The 20,210-nt window shown below is 35.7% G+C and overlaps 1 protein-coding gene across 4 annotated transcripts in view; it reads right to left on the bottom strand.

Moving 5' to 3' along the window:
• The window catches only part of LOC147401582 (uncharacterized), a 35,360-nt gene extending 29,558 nt beyond the window's left edge, over positions 1 to 5,802 (bottom strand). For 2 of the 4 annotated variants that reach the window (XR_015178559.1, XM_086442905.1), the window contains exons 1-4: positions 5,688 to 5,802; positions 4,216 to 4,677; positions 3,478 to 3,597; positions 3,301 to 3,354 (exon numbers count right to left, since the gene is read on the bottom strand). Coding sequence is in view for 3 of the 4 variants with exons in the window: in XM_086442905.1 (XP_086299031.1) it covers positions 3,301 to 3,354; positions 3,478 to 3,597; positions 4,216 to 4,641 (600 nt within the window). In the remaining variant the exon portion in view is untranslated. Of the gene's footprint in view, positions 1 to 3,300; positions 3,355 to 3,477; positions 3,598 to 4,215; positions 4,678 to 5,596; positions 5,668 to 5,687 lie in introns of those variants that run through there. The other 2 variants (XM_086442906.1, XM_086442907.1) reach the window with 2 other exon arrangements.
• Positions 5,803 to 20,210: the final 14,408 nt, after the last annotated feature.

Here is a 20,210-nt window from a genome sequence, read left to right on the forward strand (position 1 = left end):
AAAAGGATCTTGTTACTTATAACTATTATTATAATGAAAGGATTTATGGTATGATTATTCAAGATTAGGATCTCACAAGTCCATTTAAGGTAATTGGCCTCTTTTAATTGAGAATCCAAGTACAAAAATTGGGGTTGTGATAGTGGGTATCATAGCGCAAACAATAAACCCTCATTACAGATGCTCAAACTTTAGGATAGAACACATTAGTTTAACTACAAACACTTTTGAACATAAGGCAGTTATATTTCTTTGTTTTATACAATTTAGAGCATTGCCCGTATTCAAAAAACTCTATAGAAGAGTATTAGGCCTCCAAAGAACCTGATTTTGGTGGATAAGTATGCAAGGATACTGATTAGGTCACAAGCAAGTCACATCAATACCATGAGACACATCCTAAACTAAAAATTCAAGACAAGGTAAACTTAGGTGAAGATCCTGAAGAGAAAATTTAGGATAAGGTAGTCATAGGAATCCAAGCCAGAAATCCTAGGCCTCTTCTTTATTGAAGATTCAAATCAGGAATGTTTGAAAGAAGAGGAAGATGTTGAATCTAGGATTAAAACAATGTTTAAAAGACATGAACACAGATAATGGTATATAAGAAAGCTTCGGCAAACACGAACACAGAGAAATCGAGACCCCTAAGTTGGTTTGCTTTTCTTTAATATATTAGCATTTGACCTATAACAGTTGGATTATCTTTTGCTTGGGCTTCACCGCTCACTGACATTTTATGTCAACAAATAAAGAAGGGATGGAACGACATGAACTGGACTAGAAGAGACTTTATAGTATTATTAGAAGGGTGTATTGAGTCTGTAGGAGTTTATTGTAAGAGGGTCATGTGAACTTATTACCAATATTATAATGAAAAGATTTATAGTTTGATTGCTCAACATTCAGATCTCACGAGTCAATTTAAGATATTTAGCATTTTTTAAAAGAAGAATCCAAGTACAAAAATTGGGGTCGTGACATTATGAGGTTGTGCATATATTTATAAACAACTAAATAAATCAATAAAATACTTAATTTGTCTCGTATAAATTTTTTATAGGAAAAGGTAGACCTCATAACCCATGGCTATCAATTCATCTCCAAGAAGCAAGAACAAAAAACAACAAATCAACAAATATCACACCAAAATCCGGTGCAATGTCAAAAGCCAAAAGAACACTTCATCCATTTATGAGAATCCACGGAACATAGACTAGCCCGATGACCTCTATGACAATTCTAGGCAAGCCCACCATAAGATGTTTATAGGGTTCATTCCATTAAATATTTTTGTTTTGCCAATAAAATTTTCTTTATCATCAATAGTTTAATAATTTCTAAAAAGTTCATGGGGGTTAAATAGGAGAAAGATTTTTAAAGCTGGGACCACCTTTGAGTCACCACCTCAGCCTCTCTGTGTAAGAAAACCCTGTCAAGAAGAGAGGAGGTTTGATGCAACACTCCAAAAGCCTATCCCCTATACATATGACTAATTGTTTCTTTGCATTCAAATTTTTGTAATTGCATAGAATATATCAAAAACATTTTCATAAAGTCAAACACGTTATCTCTCTTCCATTTGGACTGGGTCTTTCCGTTTGTCACTTTTGAACTATTTTGTGGTTGGACTTGTAATGTGTTCTCCAATAGAAAAAGGTATCGATGGGCTATCCCTCCTTTTGCCATTTCTTGGGGGCTTCAAAAAGAGACGAATAGAAGGGTTTTCTAGGATGAGGAAAAGACAATTCATGAGATTATTTTAGAGATCAAAGGGTTTCTTTTCTTTTTGTGCAAGCTTTGTAAAGTTTTCAAAGGGTTTTTCTTTGAAGACTTTGTCTTCAAGTGGGAGATTGATGTAGGGTAGAACACACAAACATAAAGTCTATTAAAAATCTAGTTCTAGGGTGAAATCCCAAGAACTAGGAGTAATGAAGAATCTCTTTGTCGAGCAAAACAAACTAGAAACTTCAATCTAGGTCTGAGATTGATGAAAATCAATCGCAAACACTAAAATTAAGAAACAATATCAGGTTCTTATGCTCAAAATAAAACAAAGAAATGGAAAAAGTCTCTTCTTTTTCTTTTATTAATCGATCTTCAAAAAAACTAACTCCCTAAATTTATTAATTGGAGCTCCTTATATAAATGGGTCAGGTTCAAGGGCCATATGAGAAAACATATGTAAAAACTTTCGTTTTTAATAAAATTTTAAAATATGGGTTAGAAATTTTGGATTGAGCTGATTTTTTGTGAGGATGATCTCTATGATGGGAAGATCATCCAAAAAAATAAAATCAGCCCAATCTGAAACTTCTAACCCCATTAAAAGTGATTTAGAATGTGGACCGTCGATTTTTTATCAATTTTTATCACTAATTTGTAAATCACTTTTGATGGATTTAGAAGTTTCTGATTGAGCTGATTTTTTGCGAGGATGATCTTTTCATCATAGTGACCATCCTTGCAAAAAATCAGCTCAATCCAAAACCTCTAACTCTTATTTTGAAAAACGAAAGTTTTTTCATATGTTTTCTCATATGGCCCTTGAACCGCCCCCTATATAAATAACTCCATAACTTAGAAACCTTCCAAAATACTAAAAAGTAACTCTCTAATTTATCTATAACATATTACTAACCTTCCAATCCTATAAGAACTTAATTTAAACATCTAAAAGGACTTCTAATTATAACCTAAAGAATAAAATGAATTTTAGAAAAGTAAACATAAAACAAATTAGAAACTAACTAAGAAAAGAAACTTTCTAAAATTGAAATAGAAACTAATTAGGACTACTTAAGCAACTTAAAAACTAGAAACTCAATAAAAGAAAGAGTCCTAGAGAAGTTGGACTAGGTCTTGTGGACCGGTCAAAGCTTGGGTCGAGTTGACTTGGTCAACCCGGATTGACTCGGTCAATGCTGTTGATTTCTTTTTGTCGACAAGCCTATCTACATCAGAGATGCTTTGTAATGACTAGGTTGTTGGGACAGGGTGTAGCTTTTGTTTTCCTTGTTTCTTTTTTCACTTGTTTTCTTTTTCTCTTGCAGTTGGCCATCTCGGCCGCTTCACTTTTTCAATAAAGTTTTATAATTATCAAAAAAGAAAAAAAAGTCGAACATGTTATCATTATTAGTTTCAATTATCGACATGTATTACTTTGTGTGCAATATAAGTATATGACTAAGTATGCAATGTCTGTGCACGGCTGCACGCACATCAGTATCAAATTTGCATAACTATGTCATCATGATCAAGGCCTTAAAATTCTTACTAGGAGAAAAGAAAGTGAATCACCATCTCCAAAGAAGGAATTCGGATGCTTGTTATGTCCTTCTCTCTATCAAAACTCTGCAAAGCAAGCATGCCCATTGAGAGGAAGAGTAGATGGATGTCAAAAATATGTATAGATACCTCAATCAAACAATCTGAATTCTACAAATAAAATACTAAACAAGGTTCAGTAGGCATCACCTCATGGTACCAAGAGAACAAAGGAATGATTCCCAAGCCATCCACAACCCCCGGACTGGTTTTTACCCCAAGTCTTCTACAAGCAGCAAGCAATGCATTCAGCTTTTCAAGTGAGTCGAGCTGAAAAGTTTGAAATCACTCAATTTTCAGAAGATGCTTTTATGAGCAGTAATCTAAAGCACAAAATGGAAAGTCTTTAAGAGATCTACAAAATACTGCCAATGTACATGGAACCACACAGAAACTGGTACATATTGTCTGAATTGAAACAATGGTACATATCTGGTAATTATAAGGTGACACGTTGTGAACTCTTTTAGGATTTGAGACTACTGACTTAGTATCCCAAAATACTGATAAATAAGAATGCACATCTCTATTATTATAATGAGAGAAGGTGGAGTAGAAGTGGTTTGACACCAAAATCTGGATTCCAAAAATGCCCCTATCATAAGATTTAAACTTAATATAATCAGGGTCATCTTGGTCAAGAACCAAGAAAATTGCAATCACAAGTCCTTAAAATCATGTTGGATTAATTTTCAAAATTACAAAAATATCCTGTTTTACCATGTAATCTTCAAAACCACCATTTATTTAATATTCTAAATTAAAAATAAGCCCTTTAGATACATGTGTGTTTGCACATGCCACCTTCGAGTATCAATAACATAATGTATTGCCTTGATGAACCCAAAAGAAAAAGGCTATATAGAGGATCATAAGTTGTTTCCGTACATAACTCTCTTCCTCCCATCGGCACCAGAGATCATGGTTTCCAGGTACATAGAAGACATGTTCAAACCTATCCTTGAGAAGGGACATAGTCAAAATGAAGTTGTTGTATGTCTCCGCGACATCACCAGCCACAATAAGAACATCTTTATTGTATTTGTATCTCATCATGGTCGATAAGCATTTGACCCAAGCCATGTTTTCTGAGTAGTCTGTGTGCAAATCCGAGAGTACAAAGACTCGTGGACCTTGAACTGTCTCTCCATGAACATTAGAATGGGATAATATTTGAGGCCTTCGAATGCTCCTACTCTTTATGCTTCTTTTATATCTTCGAGGGACAAAATGTGAATCCGAGATGTAGTAGTTTGGATGGCTAGAATGTTGAGGTAAGCTCAAGCACGATGGGGGAAACCCCACCACTACCATGTGGACGGACGTCAAGCGAGCCAAAGTGTTCACAATCTATAGGAACAAATTTAACATTTACACGTAATAACAAAAAGAAAATCAAAAAAAATAAAAATAAAAAATTGTACACAAAACAACAAATATGTTAAGTCCTTAGCTTCACATGCATGGTTCTAAATCTCGGTATCGTCCATGAACGAGCCAGATAAACAAGGCATCTCAAATGTGCAAAATCTCACGAGACAAACGAGATTTTGAAAATATTGACCGAGCTCGTCCGAGTCAAGTGGGATTTTGTGGATTTTGATTAAAATAATTATATTTTTCAAAATTTAAAAATATTAATTATCTAAATAATGTATGATTTATGATTAAACATCTTCTCATCTACCTTATTTTATAACAAAAACTTAAAATTATTTTTATATAAATTTCTATGAATAAATAATGGTAAAACGAGTTAAACGGTTTATCTTGTGTGAAACAAGTCGGCTCATCTGAGACAACTCAGCAATCCATGGACGAAACGAGACGTCAAAACGAGTTTAGAAACCATAATCACAAGTGAAGAAACATGAGTTAGACCTTAGACGATCAGATCAATAATTTAAGTAGCCGATTAATAATAATATAAACCAATTTTCAGCAAATCTATCTAGTTAAACAAAGAACAAATGTAGAGAAGAAAATTTAATGTGAATTCATATAATCCATATCAATTTTTCATGGACACCCACCATATAGACAAATAGAGTTTCTTTAAAAATAGATTAAAAAAAACGAAACAGCGAAACTATGAAGAAACCCCGGAAAGATCTGAATTTTTGAAAAAATCCAATAAAATGAGGTATACTTAACAAAACAAATTTTGTTTTTCTCTTTTTTCGAATAAAAACTGAAATCTTTCAGAGAGGACCCATTAAAATTTGAGACAGAAGTTTCCACGTATAATTGAAACTAACTGAACTTTTACCAAATCAATTGGAAATTGCGGAAAACTCCATGAGAGAGAGTGTTAAAATATTCAAACATCCCATTGAAGAAAAAAGAACTTTTTAGAATACCTGTGGGAGTTTCGCTCAGTTCCAAGGAACGCCTCGGAGATGAGGAGTTGAAATCGAAGCCCTTAATATTTTATTTTAGTTAAATAAATATTTAAATTTAAAGTTTAAAAAAGAGAGTTGCTATTGCCACACCAACAGTGTGCAATCCTTACAAAGCAATTGTTGTGGCATTAGTAAAAGTTGGTCTGGCAATAGTAGCTCTCTAAAAAAATTTATTTTAATTAAAATATACAAAATCCCAGTTGACTCGGTCGAGTTCTAATAACTTTTCCGAGCTATTTAAAATATCACCCTGAGTCATCTCGTTTCTCTATGGTAATTTTGCACATGTGAAATGCCTTGTCTATCTGCCTCGTTCATGAACTATATCGAGATAACTCATTGAGATGACTCGAGCAAGTTATCTCAGTCTTTGACCAGATTTAAAACAATGCTCAAAGGGAAAGTGCATAATGATGTTTCATACGGACACGCTATTTACACCCACTTTTTTCCTTATCGTACACTATACATTAAATATGAATAATGTGTAATTTTATTATGTTTTACTAAATACACCCACCTAACACTCACAGAACAAACACAATGTTTCCCTCTTGCCGATTCGAAGTATATTAAACCTATCGAAAAATCCTATCAAAAATTAACCGAATGATATTTCTTCAAAAATTCATCTAAAGATTGTGTTTTTATCTATTTGTATGGAACATTAACTAAAATTCGATATTTACCATTGATTGGTATAATTTAAGCATTTTGATAGATGAAGGCGAGTTTTTATCATTTATTTTCATTACTTTTGTTCTTTGAATTATTTTTAGTCGTTTTGCAAATGAACTATGCTAAAAGTTGATTATCTTATTAATTTACATCATACTTATTTTTTTCAAAATTTCAAAAAACGTTTGGTAAGTCAGAACCGAACTCATCACCATTTTTTCGATAGGTACATATTGAACTCATTTTTTTTCATGTGGGATCCTGTAGACACCCCATTTTTGCATCCGCCTGATTAATCAACTCGTCAACCCGATCGCAATGATTCCCAATGATGGATGTGTATTCCATTGCTTTATTTTGTTACCAGATGTGTTTCAGAAATTCAGATGAGGTATCTCGAATTGACAAAACCTTAGAAATCACGCTACACTAAGAAAGTACGACCCCAGAAACATAGAAATCATCATCTTGCAGACCAAAAAGAAGCTTCACGATAAAAATCACTAAAAATTACCAAATTACCGAAATACCCCTAACCTCAAAACAACCCTAGAGCCTACGTTACGCTTAGGAAAACCCATTCGAACACATAAAATGATAAATCGGAACCAAATAAATCATTTCACCAATTTTAACAGAATTTGACAAAATTACGAAAATGCCCCTCATACAGTTCATAATCATTTCACATAAAAAGTTTCATAAATGACACAAACAAACATTCTCATTGAATTCCTTACGAAAAACCGATTCTAAAACATCCTAGAACATTAAAAACTGACTTAAAACGTGAAAAGTCCTCTTCGGGGGCAAAACGGTAATTTCACAATTTTCATAATTAAAAAATTCGAAATTAATAAATAAAACATTAAATAATTAAATTTAAACATTAATGAAATTAATTTAAAATTTTGAACCTAAAAAATCGATTAATCGGACTCTCAGGCAAAATTGTTGAGGGTTCGTGGGATATTTCTTTAAGGACCCCTCCATTTGGGGGTCCAAAGAATTAAAGATATTTTAGAGGGGGGTTCTCCAAAAATTAAAAGTAAATCAAGCAAGACTGAAGTCAAGGTATTAAAGTCAATCGAGTGAGACTACAGTCAAAGTTAAAGTCAATTAAGCAAGACTGAAGTCAAGATATTAAAAGTCAATCCATTAAGACTGAAGTCAAAACATTAAAAGTCAATCAAATAAGACCAAAATTCATAATAGAATTATAATTGATTACTAACTCTATCTAATAGAGTTCTAACTTAAAAAAAAATCTACCTAAAACAATTTGAATTAAAACACAATTCTACCTAAAACAATTCTAATTAAAACACAATTCTACCTAAAACAAGTTAAACTAAAACACAACTCTAATTAAAAGATCTCTAATTAAACAATAACTCTATCCAAATCAACCCTAAAAAACATCTATAAATAGAGGTGCTCACACCCTATTTTCGTATCAAATCAAAAATCCTAAGAGAAGTAGGTCTAGAAGCTCCCCTAGCCCCCCATAAACCCTAGTTTTGGAGCCCCAACTCCTTAGCTAACATCCCTCCTTCAATTTTAGTCTAGAAAACACCCAAAAGCCTTCTAAAAGCATCCCCAAAATCCGCAACGAACTTGAAGAGTTCAAATTCAAAAACAAGGAGATACCTTGCCTCGGAGATCCGAAGTCAAATCCGGAAGCAGAACGAAGCAAGGGAGCACGGTACAAGGAGCTCTTTTTGTCAGATCTGAGGGAATAAAGTCCTTGCATCGGAAAGGTATTTTTTTTATTTATTTATTTTCTTATCTAGGTTTTAGCAATGTAATTTACTTGGGAATTTAGTAGAGACCGGCTTTGGCCGGGCGGGGTTGGTGCCTAACACCTTCCAACCCCGTAACTTGATCCCCGAATTCAATTTTTTTTTGGTTTTAGATTAGTTTTTATCCGTTTAGAGTCATTGATTGGTGCCTAGACCGTAATAACTAGGTGGCGACTCCCAAACCTCAAGGGTCAAAAGCGGATCCGCGCACCCCGCGGATCGAGGGCGCTTTCAGTGGCGACTCCACTGGGGATCATTGAGGATCAAACTTGAAAAACCCCAAGTATGGGAATATTACCAAATAGACCTTGTTTTTATTTTATTTCGTTTAATTGTTTGTTTATTCTTTTATTTTAGATTTTGTTATTATTGTTCTGTTGAACTCGTTTGATTGGATTTTGAGTACATTATTTTTGGAATATTGTTTTCTAGGGTGCAATTGTCACCCATAATAATTTTGAATTTCCAAAAATTGAGGATGGAATAATGATGCCTGAAGAAGGAGCTTTGAATTGTTTTTTTTTTTAAATGTGTGTGTGGTGTGCAACTAATTTTTTATTTTTTCTTTTGAATCTACATGTGATAAAGGAATCAAAGAAAGAGAAGAAAAAAAGGGAATTTTTTATTTTTATTTTTTATGCTGCTGTTAGTAAAAAAAATCTGTTGTGTGCCATAAAAAATTCGAAAAAAAAAAAAACAGCACTTAAAATATGGTGTGCCAATGGTAAGGTTCCCTTTTTTCTTATTATATCATCTTCTCCAATGGAAACACCAAGACAGAGAGGATCTCTCTCTCTCTCTATCTCTATCTCTGTGTGTGTGTGCATGCTTTGAGTGATTCCTTGAATTGAGATTGATTAGGTATTTAGGCTGTAATTATCTTGTTTAATCTATCTCAACTATTTGAATCTCTTAAATTGCGTTTTCTTCATGATAAAATGATGGGAAGTGATGGAGTTTCATGTTATGATCATCGTGATCATTAAGGTTCTGTTTTGAGAAATTTGAAGAACAACGGAGTAGAAAATTTTGGATTCATCTATGTGGAGAAACAGTAGTTTGAACTTTGAATTAAATTTCTCAAGTTTGAGATGTGTCTAACTAAAAAGAGTTCTACAGTCTGTGAGTCAAGCTCGAAACCTGTTTGAAATATGATTCCTTTGAATTTATATCGATTAAGTTTAATCTGTTAAATATTATTTCTTGATTGAATCTCTGAAAGATTTCGAGCTCTAAAAGACTGCTAATGAAAGATAAGGTGGAATCGTTTTTTCCGAATTTGGGTTTGTTTTGAAGATCATGAGAAGCCTGTTTTGAGGTTTCTAACGCCTTCAAGAGCTGCTGGTTTTTTTCCTTTTGAGTTTCTTCCACAACTTTGTCTCCATAAAAAGAGTATTAATCCACTGTTGGAGGATCTCCTTCAGCAACATAATAAGGTGCGGTCATTATCATCTGTGTTTCCTTTAATGAAGGCTATTCCACCTGCAAATTGTTGATAAAAAGGTATGGTACACAGATGCTTCATACGTTTATCTAACAGTAACTTTCAAGGATTATTTTAATTTAAGTTTTATTTTTCGTGAAAAAAAAACAAGAGAGTTATGAGTGTGTGTTGCTGGCAGCAACATAGTAATACTAAAGAGAGGTTGTGAGTTGAGTTGAGCGTTGTGTATCTTGCTGGCAGCAATATACAAAACGTACAAAAAGGTGTTGAGTGTGCATATTGGTGGCAGCCAACGTAAGAAATGTTGAGTGCTGTGTGTTGGGTGTGCTGGCCATATGTTGAGTGGGTTGGCAGCAACAAAAAAGTGGTGTGCTGGCAGCACGTTAAAAAAGGAATGAGTTGTGTATGAGTTGAGTGAGGTGGTAGTAACATAAAATGTGAGTTGGGAGAGTTGTTGGCAGCAAGATATAAAAAAAAAAGCAAAGGGGTGAGGCTATCCTTACTAATTTAGTAAGATTTCAGATCTTGCTAAAGGCCTTTGATCTCCCCCATGTAGCAACAAAACATATTTTTAAAGAAACAAAAAAAATTATTAGAGATTTACTTGGTAGATTCGTTGTTGCATTTGGATTTAAAAAAAAAAGATGGTTTGATTTTCTCACTAACTTAACAAGGTTTCTTTCAATTTACTAAGGATCATTGATCTCATCACGTGGCACCCGAAAAGTGATCCAATGTCACGTGTACGCGGCGGACAACATTCTATGATTTTTTAGAAGTTTTTTCTCTTTTAAAAAAATTAAGTTTCATCTTGAATTTTGATGTGAAATTTCATAGTAACTCATTTTCAAAACCTTGGATCGAAGCTAAATTTTTTTTTAAATATTCGGATCTAAATTTTTTCCATCAAAATCTATAAGGTTGTGACATTGGATTGCCAACATGATGAACCACGTGAACTCAATAACCCTTAGTAAAGTTTCAAATCTTACTTAGTTGGTTAAGATAACCCAAATTCTTACTCACAAAATTGGTCGAGTAGCAAACTACTAAAACAACAGAATTTTTGTGCTAAAAAAGCAACAAGTCCACCCGATAAAAAAAAAATGGTTGGTGGTTATTGGACTCATATCGGATTGATAATTGATATTCTTTTTAGTGCAGTCCTGATTGATTGATCATCTTGCTCTCTTTTGCACTACCTTGATTGCTTGCCTATCTATATGCCATGATCTTGATTAATATATATTTTGATGTGCATGCCTTAATCTTGATCTTGATGCTTTGGATATTTATGTTGTATGATCACATTTTATAATATCCATATTTTGATGGTTCAATTGGACCCATGGGCCCATTTATTTGAAAAAGGCCTCGGGCACACCCCACCCTGTTTTGCACACACCACATGCACGTTTACTGCTTTACTCACTTACACGTCCCATTTAGCCAACGTGGCACTAGTGCGTGGCCCGGTCTCCTCGGAGATGCGACGTCATTCATGAAACCCACAACTCCAGTCACGTACCTTAGGGTATATCAAACTGGGGCATCAATACCGTCTGATCAGGTGATTCTGAGAGATATATTGATGCACCCAAGCTGGAGCGACCTGAGCCTTTGACCTATTGTAAGCCACACAGTCACATGTCCCAATTGCCAACGTAGTACTAGTACGTGGTCGGTCCCCTTGTGGGATGCCAACCATTTATGAAAGCTATAACTCTTGACTCGTACCCGTAGGTATAAAAGGTAATCTAAGTATATCAATTGCACTTCTTGATCAAAAACGGTGCCTAAGCAAGATCTTGCCCCGCTGTACCCTACTGTACGAGGGGGATAGACTACGTCTATTCTAGACGAGAGGTATTTAAGTGGGCCCTTGCTCAGCATTGTGCGCCACCTCTCAACTGGAGATCAAACTGGCTGTTTTTGGCTTCAGAGAAGTGAATTGAGGTTTTAGATTATCACCTATACGGTATATCAAACCAAGTCACCACGTATCGAAAGGTATATAGGTGTGCTTGGGCAAGGGTGGCCAGATAAAAATGCATTGCATGTAGTAAACCTAGAGTTTAGAAACCTTCCCAGTAGGCCACGACTCGAACTTATCGTGGGTGTTCCCGGGTTGTTTATTGAATGAATATCTGTTGTTGAATAAATGCATGTGAGTGATATGAATGATGAGATCAAAGTGTATGATTGTCCTCAAGGATCAAAAATTCATTTTCGAAAATTAAAATAGGTGCACCAACCCAATAAAGAACCCATTCTTTTACAATGATGACCCAGTCCATCCCGATCCAACAATCATGATGGACCAGGCCAGTTAAATCAAAATGGAAATCGAATTTTCAAAGAAGAAAAAGAAAGTATTTTCTAGGAAAAAATGTTTTTCAAAAGAAGTGTTTTCCAGAAAAAGTGTTATTCTCTAGAAAAAATGTTTTCTAAGAAAAAAATGTTTTCTAGAAAATGTTTTCCATAAGAACAAGATTTTTCAAGAGAAAATGTTTTCCAAATAAAAACTATTTTTCAAAGAAAAAAATGTTTTCCAGAAGAAAATATTTTTCAAAAGAAAAGAAAATAAAGGAAAAATGATTTACAAAAGATATATATTTGCATGAAAAATTATTGAAATATGTTTGAAGTTGTTATTCAATGAAAACATTATTTGTCAATATTTTTCAAGAGTGCAGTAAAATTATTTTTCTTCTGAATAATCATTAAATGGATGAACTTTTTAATGGATTGGTGCACAAAATTCAATAAAATCTCAGGGTTCATTTAAAATGTTATCAAGGGGGTGACACTGAAATTGGTTAAATTCATCTTCAAAGAGGTTTAAGGGTTATCATTGTATCTAAGCTCAATCGTCCATCGTCTAGGTAGGGTTGTAAATTCGATCAGTTAGAGTAAACGTCAATATCAAGTCAACAGCCAGAAATGACCTCAAAATTTCTCAACATCATCCAATTGTTATTTGAAAATCATAGTGCTTCAATCCTACCGGTTGTAAGTAATGTCTCTGTTCTCATCAAGCCCGTTTTGGGTAGTCTTGAGTTTTCATGGGTCATTTGGGTTAGCTCGAGTCCTTTTTTCTAGCAAGGTCATGTCTTCTTAGATTGAGCCTACTCTTTCTTATTGAGTCAAGTTAGTTCGTCGAGTTTATAGAGGTGTCTGTCGCCCCTTCTGAATTGATCGTACAAAAGAAATTTTTGAATATCTCAAGCGCATTAACGAATTAACTAATAATCTAGATTCAAAGACAAGAAGATAAGAGTCGGGCTCAAGAAAGCAAAGGTCATTGACCTCGGAACAGAAATAAATTCCTAAAGAGATTCAAATAGAAACCATCTTATCTCTAGAGGAACACAAGGAGATAATGAATTTTCTCAGAAATTTCAAAAGACTTGTTCGTGTGATCATATGAGGGTATGTTAGGTACAAGCTTGAGTGTTGTTCAACATGGACTAGATACTCGTCTATATCAATGGAATTAAAGAAGATGTTATAAAATGTATCAGTGCTATCCTCACTACATCTTAAGTTGCAAATCGCATATTATCAATCGATATGGAGATACCTTTTGAATTGATATTTGATAATGGGTTGTACATCAAAGCTTAAGTTGTTACTCTATCCGGCATCACACATTATCTCTCTACCGTCCTCAGATTAATGAAAGGTTGAAGTAGCTAGTAAAAAATCTCAAAACAATCATCAGGAAAATGTGTCAATCACATCAGGATTAGTTAGAAAAGTTACCATTCACACTAGGGGCACATCTTACTTCAATGCTATCTTATATTGGAGCTATTCCCTACTCCTTAGTGTATGGCATGGAAGCAGTCTTGCCAGTTGAAATGGAGATTCCATCTCTCAGGGTTCTGTTAGAAAGTCAGTGTCAGAAGAAGCACTGGGTTCGTCAACGGTATGAAGAATTGAATTTGATCGAAGAAAAACGACTAAGAGCATTGTACCACGTGCAAGCTTATCAAAGAAGAGTCGCCCGTGCGTTTGACAAGAAAATCAAGACCCGTCACTTATAAGTCGGGGATTTAGTACTCAAAGAGAATAGGGCACCTATTTTTGATCCTAGGGGGAAGTTCAAACCAAATTGGGGATGTCCGTTCATCGTCAAAGAAATATTACCAGGAAAAGCTGTCAGACTTCAAGATCATGATGGAATCGAATTACCAGAACCAACCAACCTTGACCAGATCAAGCGGTACTACATTTAAGGAGGCCATCTTTGGCCGAATCAATCCTCATATTACCTAGTTACCCTGTTCAACATATCCTTTCTCAACCCTTTGTAGCCTTTTCAAAAAAAAAAAAATGAATGATGCCTTTTTTATTTCTTAGCCTGATCACCTAACCCAGGGGAGGGAAAGTTCGAACTACGTTTTGGTCTGATCCCAAAATTCTGGGGTACGTAGGCAACCTGAGAAGTTATTTCAGGCCCGACCACATCAAAATAAATAAAAAATCTATTTCCCCACACAAAAAATCAAAAAATCAAAGAAAATTCAAAAGAAAAAGAAATTCAAAGTGGGAAAGAAAATTCAAGAAAAAAAGTTTAAATGAAATGCCACACAAGGGGCATTTGGGTTTTTGAGCCTCAAAATCCATTTCTTTTTATACCCAGTCCTAAGCCTACCTATAAAAGTCCTCCTAAGTACCGTGTGAGAAGTCAAGGAAGATATCAAAGCATGATCAGACAGTAACTTCAGAAGTTCAGAGGAGAAGAAAAAGATAAAAAATGATAAAGCCTGCTAAGTTGAAAACCCGAAAAGGGCGACTTAGGCAAAAATTAAGGCAAGCTCGCAAGGTTGAAAATCTGAAAAGACAACTTTGGCAACAATCAGAGCAAATAAAAAAAGAGAGCTCGCTAGATCGAAAACCTGAAAAGGCGATCTAGGCAAAAACTAGAGCAAGCTCGCTAGATTGAAAACCTGAAAAGGCGATCTAGGCAAAAATTAGAGCAATAAAGAAAAATAGAAAAAGATCCCAAGCTGAGAGCAGTCCAAGCTGAAACATCAGAAGTCCGAATAATCAAGTTCAATACTTAGCTTAAACCAGGCATAGACTCAGAAGCCCCAAGTATCTTGTCTACGATCGATCTGAAAATGTTTACTACCCCAAGTGAACCAAGGGAGATAAGGGTGAATTCTATGATGAGTCTCGAAAGGAAATAATTTTGTACTCTTGAGCCTGACTCAAAACCTTCAATAAAATTAATCAAAATTAAAAGTTGAGTCTTTATTGCGCTTGTGGTAATCAATTATTTCAAACCTTCATACAAAGGGCATTTTCTTTCTTTTGTTAATGTAACTTTTCCCCCTTATACTAGGGGCATTTTTTTATGATGTGTTCAATTATTTTCAAGGCCATGGTCATTGTCAAACTAGGGGCATTTTGTCTTCGAGCAATGTTAATCCTAAAAAAATAATAGGAACCCCAAAGTAAGGTTACCCTCTTGATAACAGTTCTTTCGAAAAAACTTTTGAGGTTCAAAAGAAATAAAAACTCAGGTTTTAAATTCATAAAACTTTTTGATAAATCCTTGAGGTTCAAACAAAAGCATATTGGATCTCACATAGGAGATATAACATTCTTTCGTTTTCCAGATTCTTTTCCAGATTCAATCATTCTTGGAATCAATCATTTCTCTTCCAGATCTTCCAGATTTATTCGATCTCCGATTCGTTCTAATCAGTTTTCTCCAAAATTCATTCATTCCTTAGCCAGTTTTGCTCAGTCTCCGCCAAGGGTTATCTTGGATTTTGCTCAGTTTCCGCCAAGGGTTATCTTGGATTTTGCTCAGTTGCCGCCAAGGGTTATCCTGGATTTTGCTCAGTTGCCGCCAATGGTTATCTTGGATTTTGCTCAGTCTCCGCCAAGGGTTATCTTGGATTTTGCTCAGTCTCCGCCAAGGGTTATCCTGGATTTTGCTCAGTCTCCGCCGAGGGTTATCCTGGATTTTGCTCAGTCTCCGCCAAGGGTTATCCTGGATTTTGCTCAGTCTCCGCCAAGGGTTATCTTGGATTTTGCTCAGTTGCCGCCAAGGGTTATCTTGGATTTTGCTCAGTCTCCGCCAAGGGTTATCTTGGATTTTGCTCAGTCTCCGCCAAGGGTTATCTTGGATTTTGCTCAGTTGCCGCCAAGGGTTATCTTGGATTTTGCTCAGTCTCCGCCAAGGGTTATCTTGGATTTTGCTCAGTTGCCGCCAAGGGTTATCTTGGATTTTGCTCAGTTTCCGCCAAGGGTTATCTTGGATTTTGCTCAGTCTCCGCCAAGGGTTATCTTGGATTTTGCTCAGTTGCCGCCAAGGGTTATCTTGGATTTTGCTCAGTCTCCGCCAAGGGTTATCTTGGATTTTGCTCAGTCTCCGCCAAGGGTTATCTTGGATTTTGCTCAGTTGCCGCCAAGGGTTATCTTGGATTTTGCTCAGTCTCCGCCAAGGGTTATCTTGGATTTTGCTCAGTTGCCGCCAAGGGTTATCTTGGATTTTGCTCAGTTTTCGTCAAGGGTTATCTTGGATTTTGCTCAGTTTCCGTCAAGGGTTATCTTGGATTTTGCTCAGATTCCGCCAAGGGTTATCTTGGATTTTGCTCAGTTGCCGCCAAGGGTTATCTTGGATTTTGGTCAGATACCGCCGAGGGTTTTTTCGGAACTATGCTCAGATACCGCCGAGGGTTTTCTCGGAATTATGCTCAGATACCGCCGAGGGTTTTCTCGGAACTATGCTCAGATACCGCCGAGGGTTTTCTCGGAATTATGCTCAGATACCGCCGAGGGTTTTCTCGGAACTATGCTCAGATGCCGCCGAGGGTTTTCTCGGAACTATGCTCAGTTACCGCCGAGGGTTTTCTCGGAACTATGCTCAGATACCGCCGAGGGTTTTCTCGGAATTATGCTCAAATACCGCCGAGGGTTTTCTCGGAACTATGCTCAGATGCCACCGAGGGTTTTCTCGGAACTATGCTCAGTTACCGCCGAGGGTTTTCTCGGAACTATGCTCAGATACCGCCGAGGGTTTTTTCGGAACTATGCTCAGATGTCGCCGAGGGTTTTCTCGGAACTTTGCTTAGTTACCGCCGAGGGTTTTCTCGGAATTATGCTCAGATACCGCCGAGGGTTTTCTCGGAACTATGCTCAAGAACTATGTCCAGATTATATTCAAATTATGCTCAGTTTATATTCAAATTATGCTCAGTTTATACTCAGATTATGCTAAATTTATGCTCAGGTTTTACTCAGTTTCACACAGTGCACACACTTGCACATTTGCAATTTTTAGTCAGGGAGAATTCTCTAAAATTCAAGGATCTGACACCGTCAGTGAGAGTTTGCGCTCAAGGACCTGACAACCTTTTAATTCGGGGAGAGCTTTACCCTCAAGGATCCGAACACCTTGACGAATTACTAAATCAGGCTGCAAAATGAACCGTCACTAGCTTTGGCATTCAGATATCGCACTATCTACCAAAATAGATTTGCTATCTAGTTTGCTTCAACCCTCTGCCAAAGAGGGGCATCTGTAGACACCCCATTTTTGCATCCGCCTGATTAATCAACTCGTCAACCCGATCGCAATGATTCCCAATGATGGATGTGTATTCCATTGCTTTATTTTGTTACCAGATGTGTTTCAGAAATCCAGATGAGGTATCTCGAATTGACAAAACCTTAGAAATCACGCTACGCTAAGAAAGTACGACCCCAGAAACATAGAAATCATCATCTTGCAGACCAAAAAGAAGCTTCACGATAAAAATCACTAAAAATTATCAAATTACCGAAATACCCCTAACCTCAAAACAACCCTAGAGCCTACGTTACGCTTAGGAAAACCCATTCGAACACATAAAATGATAAATCGAAACCAAATAAATCATTTCACCAATTTTAACAGAATTTGACAAAATTACGAAAATGCCCCTCATACAGTTCATAATCATTTCACATAAAAATTTTCATAAATGACACAAACCAACATTCTCATTGAATTCCTTACGAAAAACCGATTCTAAAACATCCTAGAACATTAAAAACTGACTTAAAACGTGAAAAGTCCTCTTCGGGGGCAAAACGGTAATTTCACAATTTTCATAATTAAAAAATTCGAAATTAATAAATAAAACATTAAATAATTAAATTTAAACATTAATGAAATTAATTTAAAATTTTGAACCTAAAAAATCGATTAATCGGACTCTCAGGCAAAATTGTTGAGGGTTCGTGGGATATTTCTTTAAGGACCCCTCCATTTGGGGGTCCAAAGAATTAAAGATATTTTAGAGGGGGTTCTCCAAAAATTAAAAGTAAATCAAGCAAGACTGAAGTCAAGGTATTAAAGTCAATCGAGTGAGACTACAGTCAAAATTAAAGTCAATTAAGCAAGACTGAAGTCAAGATATTAAAAGTCAATCCATTAAGACTGAAGTCAAAACATTAAAAGTCAATCAAATAAGACCAAAATTCATAATAGAATTATAATTGATTACTAACTCTATCTAATAGAGTTCTAACTTAAAAAAAATTCTACCTAAAACAATTTGAATTAAAACACAATTCTACCTAAAACAATTCTAATTAAAACACAATTCTACCTAAAACAAGTTAAACTAAAACACAACTCTAATTAAAAGATCTCTAATTAAACAATAACTCTATCCAAATCAACCCTAAAAAACATCTATAAATAGAGGTGCTCACACCCTATTTTCGTATCAAATCAAAAATCCTAAGAGAAGTAGGTCTAGAAGCTCCCCTAGCCCCCCATAAACCCTAGTTTTGGAGCCCCAACTCCTTAGCTAACATCCCTCCTTCAATTTTAGTCTAGAAAACACCCAAAAGCCTTCTAAAAGCATCCCCAAAATCCGCAACGAACTTGAAGAGTTCAAATTCAAAAACAAGGAGATACCTTGCCTCGGAGATCCGAAGTCAAATCCGGAAGCAGAACGAAGCAAGGGAGCACGGTACAAGGAGCTCTTTTTGTCAGATCTGAGGGAATAAAGTCCTTGCATCGGAAAGGTATTTTTTTTTATTTATTTATTTTCTTATCTAGGTTTTAGCAATGTAATTTACTTGGGAATTTAGTAGAGACCGGCTTTGGCCGGGCGGGGTTGGTGCCTAACACCTTCCAACCCCGTAACTTGATCCCCGAATTCAGTTTTTTTTTTGTTTTAGATTAGTTTTTATCTGTTTAGAGTCATTGATTGGTTCCTAGACCGTAATAACTAGGTGGCGACTCCCAAACCTCAAGGGTCAAAAGCGGATCCGCGCACCCCGCGGATCGAGGGCGCTTTCAGATCCTATGTACAAAATTGTTCAGTATGTACCTACCGATCACGTAATTTTTTGATATGTTTCTACCGAGTTATAGTTCTCAGTTCAGTAGTTACATACCGAACAGTTCTGTACATGGGATTTATGTGAATAATTAGTTCGGCATGTACCTACTGAACCTTTTGGAAATTTTCAATATGTATATATTGAAAATTATTGAATGGTTCGATAGGTAGATATTGACCAATACTACAATTCACTTAATTTTTATATTTAAAAAAAATTGATTTAATGATTTGTGTAGTGCCCCCGAAACACTAAGACAAAGTCTCATGTCAGATCTTAAGGCATTAGTTGGTGCCTCGAAATTTCAACACGGTCTCCTCTGTTTATGTTAACATTCCAATGCATTCAACCTGTTTCACTTGATAAACAAAATCCATAATATCCTGTATATTCATTCTAAATTGAATAACAACAAAAAATCTATATACATCTAGCCACGTAAGATAGATCAGAATGTGAAAAGATAAACAATATACAAAATTCTATTGAAACTCCTTATTCTAACAAAAGTCTTAACGCTCTACCAAAATCTATAATACAACTTGAGCTAACTAATGTCACTAAGGGGTATAGCCCCAATACTCACCAGGTAACGGATTCTAGTTATCTATTTGACCCACCAGATGGTCCCCACTTGCTGGCTCTATGCCCGTCTCGTCAACTGCATGCTCTAAAACTATATTAAAAAAAAAGGGAAATGATAAGTAACAATGGTTACCTAATAGGGAAGTAAACAATTTCTATCAATAACCTCTCTTAACATGAATGAATAAACATATTGAATCATTTTAACATATGCAAAGTTTTACAGAAGAAACTACGATTAACTGGTACATATAGCTAGAGATAAGCAACTAAATATTTTAAAACTCATATTACATCAATCAGTAGTGTAGAGACCCCAATTTGAACTGGCCCCCACTCGAAAGGGCCCAAAAACAACAATCTTTCAATAAATTTGGCCAACGGGCCTCAAAAATCCGAATCACTCAAATATGACATTTTGATCAAACTGAGGCCCCTGAGACCTCCTACTGGTCTAGTCAGCTTACCAAAAAAAAATTGGCGCACCCCCACCTTCACCGCTCCACCCCCAAACCCAAAAATACCCGATTTTCAATAAAACTTGCCAACGAGCCTAAAAAACCCGACTTGCCAACACGCGACATTTTGATCAAATCCAATATTTTCAAAAAC

Source organism: Akebia trifoliata, chromosome 5 (genome assembly GCF_017979445.1).
Source record: "Akebia trifoliata isolate Shusen 1 chromosome 5, ASM1797944v1, whole genome shotgun sequence".
Taxonomy (NCBI): Eukaryota; Viridiplantae; Streptophyta; class Magnoliopsida; order Ranunculales; family Lardizabalaceae; genus Akebia; species Akebia trifoliata.